This window comes from Nicotiana tabacum, chromosome 10, assembly GCF_000715075.1.
Source record: "Nicotiana tabacum cultivar K326 chromosome 10, ASM71507v2, whole genome shotgun sequence".
In the NCBI taxonomy this organism is placed as follows: Eukaryota; Viridiplantae; Streptophyta; class Magnoliopsida; order Solanales; family Solanaceae; genus Nicotiana; species Nicotiana tabacum.
The window spans coordinates 3,212,644-3,218,862 of NC_134089.1; the positions used below are offsets into that span (position 1 = coordinate 3,212,644).

Genomic DNA, 6,219 nt, shown 5'->3' on the forward strand with positions numbered 1-6,219 from the left:
GACTGAATTGTTTTTGAGATTATAAATTTATATATGCAACATGACATTTCACAATTGTAGTGATCCTATCTCATGAATTCATGTACGTGGAAAGTGAGCCTAGGCTTGTTATGAATTTGATATAATGCTCAACTTTTTCACCTACAATCTTGAAGACATATAGGGTAAAAATATATTCTGCCCAGAACAACCAAAACGAAGAGAGATAAAAAAATTGACAGCAACAAAAACTATTACAGCGCGCTTTAATTCCAAGCAAGTTTAGCTGGATATATGAATAATATTCACGTACATCTCTTAATTCATACAAAGGAAACTTCATCTCGCGGCTAAGAACATCCATACAAATGGGATCGAATTCATTGTATTCATATTTAATTATTTCAAATAGGAAGGACAAGGGGTTAAATCTCAGTGGATCTTGGCAGCAAGGTCATTCTTCCAGTCACTTAGAACACCACATCACGTATTTAAGTCATACGCAAAGGATTCTATCCCGTTCAAATGAAAATTGTACTTCAGATGCATATAATATTAAAGAAAAGTCAGTTAGAAAACAATACTTTCGAAAGTTTTGAATTGCATTGCCGTTGGGTATACTCTTTCACTATAAAAACTGATTGAAGTTGAGACTTCTAACTTTACAAGTTTCGAGATGCAATATCCATTTGGTCATGCATGTTGTCATAGTCGTTTTCGTGAAGCAAGCAAAGTGTTGTAATATAGATATAGACTAGTTACGCACAAACTAAGTTGAGGGACTTATGTGTAAAAGTTAGGATAGTTTTGTCCTTAAAAGATAATCAGTTAGAGGCGGTTAGAGGTGGGACTTATAAATGCCCACACTCACATGTATTTTGTGACCCCAATGAAATTACGGATATTCATCTTCTTCACTTCATCTATTCTCTTCCTTCTCTGTAAATTCTTCACTCAGAATCAATTGCATGCTGTATTATCGAGTGGATTCAGCTTATTTCATCATGGTATCAGAGCGGCGATCGTGAATTCATCGATATTCAGGGAAAATTAAGAACATCGGAGCTCTGACGAAGCTGAGTTTCAGTCAGCCATGGCAGGAAACGATGTTGCTTCTCTAGATCACAATCATCAGTTGTTTCTACAGCCCCTCAAATGCTCCAGGACTCGTCCTAATATCACTCAAACTCATAGGGCCAGAAAACTATGCTCTGTGGAGTAGGGCGATGAAATATGGCGCTCCTGGAAAAAAGTAAACTAGGGTTTGTGGAAAGAACTTGTGTGAAGAGTATGTACAAAGGAGAATTAGCAAAGCAATGGGAAAAATATAACGCGATCATGTTGTCATGGATTGGGAGCACTGTATCGAGTGAATTGATGCCGGGTATTGTCTATGCCTCTAAAGCAAAGAAAGTGTGGAATGATTTTCAGGAAAACTTTGATCGATCAGACTTGACAAGGATTTATCACCTTTGAACAACCATCACAACACTAAGGCAACGTACTAACTCTGTCACTTGCTATATTTCAAAAATGAAGGACTTGTGGGATAAATTAGATATGTTAGTGCCACTGTCTTTATGTGACTGTGAAGAATCTCGACCCTCAGTAGAACATCTGAGATCTCAACGTTTGCTACAATTTTTTATGTGGCTAAATGAAAGTTATAGCAACATAATGAGCAATGTGTTAGATAAAAGGCATGGTTGTGACTGTTAATGAAGCCTACGCTATAGTCACTCAGGAAGAAAGCTAGAGGTCTTTAGGTGTTGTTGATACACATAGGGAACCAGTCACCATGTTAGCAGGGAGAGGCCGGGATTTTAGAGCAAAAAGGCCCGGACTCATTTGTGAGCATTGTGGGTATAAAGGGCATCTTAAGGAGAATTGCTTCAAAATAATTGGATATCTTGCTGACTTTAAGAGCAAAATGAAGAGTCAGCCTGTAGGAGGCAAGGCCTATGCTAACAATGTGAATATGAATGTAAATAGTGAGGAAAGAAAACCAACGACTGTGCAAGTATAAGGAGCAGGGCAGTTCTTCACACAAGAACAATACCAATAGCTGGTCTAGTTGCTGTCAAAAATAATAACTGCAGAAAATTTTAATAATTTTGTAGATATAGTCTCTCTATTATCCAATGCATGTATGTGTGATTGGGTAATAGATACAGGAGCAACACATCATGTTACATACTGTAAGGACATTTTAAACAATATTAAAAGGGCAGATGATCAAGGGAGACATGGAGTACAACTTCCTATTGGAAGTAAATCACAAATAACTCACACAAGAGAGGCTTCCATATTAGGAAATAAGACAGTAACAAATGTCTTGTATGTGCCAGATTTAAAATTTAACCTGATGTCAGTATCAAAACACACAAAGGATCTTTGTTGCTCAGTCACATTCTTCCCTGATTTCTGTATGTTTCAGAATCTTTACAGTGACAGGGTGATGGGGATTGGTAGAGAGAACAATGGTTTGTACTTGCTTAAGGAGAATATAACAGTAGCAGCAACATGAGTTTTCCTGAGAAAAGGAGAAGAAACTGAACTTTGGCACTTAAGGTTAGGACATACTTCAATGAAGGCAATACAGCATATTCCAGGGTTGCAGAATAAAGTTGATATGCAGGTACAAGAGAATTGTCAAGTATGTCCATTAGCTAAGCAATGTAGGCTGAAGTTTCCTATTAGTAGTACTAGTTTTGCTGGAATTTTTTAACTCATTCACTTAGATGTTTGGGGACCTCACAGAATACCTACATATGATAAAAAGCACTACTTTATTACTATTGTTGATGACTATAGTAGGTATACTTGGGTGTGTTTGATTCAGTCAAAGAATGAAGTACTAGTTGTAATAAAGAACTTTGTTGCAATGATTCAAAATTAGTTTGGTATAACTGTCAAGGTGTTAAGATCAGACAATGGTACTGAGTTTTTTAATTCTCAATGTAATGAATTGTTAACTTCTTTGGGAATCATTCATCAGAGTAGTTGCCCATATACCCCTCAACAGAATGGTACAGTTGAAAGAAAGTATAGGCATATATTTGAAGTGGCAAGAGCACTGAAATTTCAAAGCTCAGTGCTAATAAGATTTTGGGGAGACTGTGTAAGAACAACTGCCTATCTGATAAATAAATTGCCCACATGAGTATTACAAGGGAAGTGTCCATACGAAATGTTGCATGGAAAACCAACAAGAATAGATCACCTAAGAGTATTTGGATATATTTGTTTTGCAAGCAATTTACTTGGAGGAGATAAGTTTGCACCAAGGGCAAGGAAATCTATTCTCATTGGTTATTCATAAACACAAAAGGGCTATCGGTTATATGATCTGGAAAGCCAAAGAGTATTTGTTAGGAGAGATGTAACATTCAAAGAGCACATCTTCCCTATCAAGGAAGGGATGCAGATTGCAAAAGATCTCTTCCCAAGTGATACACCATCAGTTGTTCCAGCTGAACTCATGCTTGAACAACCAGATCATCATCTAAACACTGAAGAGCAGATTCCAAATGAGGGAATGGCAGCATCAGCCTCAGAAGCTATTCCAGCAGTAGTTGATTCTGAACAAGTTGTGACACTAATAGCTGAGTCTGATGATGCGGACACAGTTCAACAGAGTGCACCATTAGTTGAGGTACAAGCAGACACAAGCCAACTACCTGTAGAAGGAATACTTGAAGATAACTTGCACACTAGAAAGTCCAACAAAGTTTCAAGACCTTCTATTTGGCTGAAAGATTACATTACCACATGCAACTCACAAAACAAGCCACACTATATCTCCAACTCTAGTGCCTACAATCATTTATCCAACAACTACCGGGCTTATTTGGGAGTGTTCGCAACAGAAGTTGAACCTAAATCATTCAAGGAAGCATGCAAGGACAAGAACTGGATAGAAGCAATGTCACAGGAAATTAAGGCTCTTGAGGACAATACTACTTGGGAGATAGTTGACTTGCCTGTTGGTAAGAGAGTACTAGGATCTAAATAGGTGTTCAATATAAAATACAAAGCAAATGGGGAAATAGAGAGATACAAAACTAGATTAGTAGCTAAGGGTTATACTCAACAAGAAGGCTTGAATTATCATGAGACCTTCTCTTTAGTGGCAAAAATGGTCACTGTGCGGGCAGTAATCAGCATTGCAACATCAAGAGGTTGGACTTTATTTCAAATGGATGTAAACAGTGCATTCTTATAAGGAGACCTCTATGAAGAAGTTTATATGGACTTACCTTCGGGCTACCAGAAACAAGAGGAGAACACCATGTGCAAGCTACTCAAATCTCTATATGGCCTTAAGCAGGCCTCAAGACAATGGGACATTAAGCTGACCGAAGCTTTACTGGAAGAAGGATACTCTCAAAGTGCTCATGATCACTCTCTATTCACTAAGAAGACATGACTTCACATTGTTATCATCCTGGTATATGTGGATGATTTACTTATAACTGACAGCAATGTAGAACTGATAGAAGAGGCTAAACAGACCCTACACAATACTTTTAAGGTAAAGAATCTAGGAGAACTTCGATATTTCCTTGGCATAGAAGTTCTGAGATTAAAGGAAGGGATACTCCTCACTCAAAGAAAGTATGCTCTACAATTGATCTCAGAAGTTGGACTTGCAGCAGCCAAGCTAATCTCCACTCCTATTGAATTGAATCAGAAATTGAGTACCATCGACTATGATAAGCATGTAGGAGTCAAGGGAGACGAGGAACTGGAAGATATTGGAAGCTACCAAAGACTCATTGGGAAGTTACTCTACCTAACTATTACTAGACCAGATCTTAGCTTTGCAATTCAAGTACTCAGCCAGTTTATGCAACATCCCAAACAATCTCATTGGGATGCAGCATTGCGTGTGGTCAGTTATGTGAAATCAGCCCCAGGCTTTGGAGTTTTTCTAAGCACTGGTCCTATCAACAGTCTATCTCCTTATTGTGATTCTAACTGGGCCTCATGTGCAAACACTAGGAGATCAGTCACAGGGTACATCTTTAAATTGGGCGATTCTTTGCTTTCCTGGAAGTCCAAGAAGCAACAAACTGTGAGTCGAAGTTCAGTAGAAGCTGAATACAGGAGTCGAGCAGCAACAGCTGCAGAAATTACATGGTTTTTAGGACTGCTGAAAGAGCTTCAAGTCCATGTCCATCAATCAGTTCCTAAGGCTACTTTGCAGATCGCAATCAACCCCATCTTTCATGAAAGAACTAAGAATATTGAGATAGATTGTCATTTTGTTCGAGATAAAATCAAGACTGGATAATTGGCACCATAATATATTTCTACCAATTCACAATTGGCTGACCTTATGACCAAGGGTCTAGGATCAGCACAACATCATTTTCTTTAATCCAAGCCTGGTGTGCTCAATGTGTTTTGCCCACCAGCTTGAAGGGGAATATTGTAATATAGATATAGGCTAGTTACATTCAAACTAAGTTGAGGGACTTATGTGTAAAAGTTAGAATAGTTTTGTCCTTAAAAGATAATCTGTTAGAGGCGGTTAGAGGTGAGACTTATGAATGCCCACACTCGCGTGTATTTTGTGGCCTTAATGAAATTATAGAGATTCATCTTCTTCACTTCATCTCTTCTCTTCCTTCGCTGTAAATTCCTCACTCAGAATCAATTGTATGTTGTATTATCGAGTGGATTCAGCTGATTTCATCACAAAGGCATGCCTTTCATATAGTAAGATTACTAGTAGTCGTACCCGCGCGATGCACGGTTATTATTAAAAAATATTTTAAATTATGATCGGGCATGTTTGAACAAATTAAATCATATTGCTTTAATAAATTTCAATTGTCATCTTATTTGTCAATGTGATATACCCAATAATAAAATCGCTATTAAATTAAAGGGACTTATATAATCATTGAATATCTTTTTTGTTCTATATTTATTTTTATTCTATTATTCAATGTTTAGTATATATTTTAACATTGTTAATAGAAATTTTTATTAGCATATTACTTTGTTTAATATTTTTGTCTGCTCGATTTCTTTTTGTAATATAAGAGAAGATATATATTTTATTAGTCTTGAAATATTTTTATTTTTAATTTTATTCTGTTGTTGTCAATAATATTATTTGAATTTTAATGAATAAAATCTCTATTAGATTAAAGGGACTTATATAATCATCGAACTTTTTTGTTATGTATTTTTTCTTATTATATTATCCAATATTTCATATAATTGCTG

General features: G+C 36.7%; 1 protein-coding gene across 1 annotated transcript; it reads left to right on the forward strand.

Annotated features, from left to right (window-relative positions):
* Positions 1 to 2,566: 2,566 nt before the first annotated feature.
* Positions 2,567 to 5,275, forward strand: LOC107772626 (uncharacterized). The gene is made up of 4 exons (XM_075223574.1): positions 2,567 to 2,635; positions 2,978 to 3,100; positions 3,311 to 3,968; positions 4,470 to 5,275. Exons 1-4 carry the CDS (start codon positions 2,567 to 2,569, stop codon positions 5,273 to 5,275), a joined length of 1,656 nt encoding a protein of 551 aa, XP_075079675.1.
* The last annotated feature ends 944 nt before the right edge of the window (positions 5,276 to 6,219 follow it).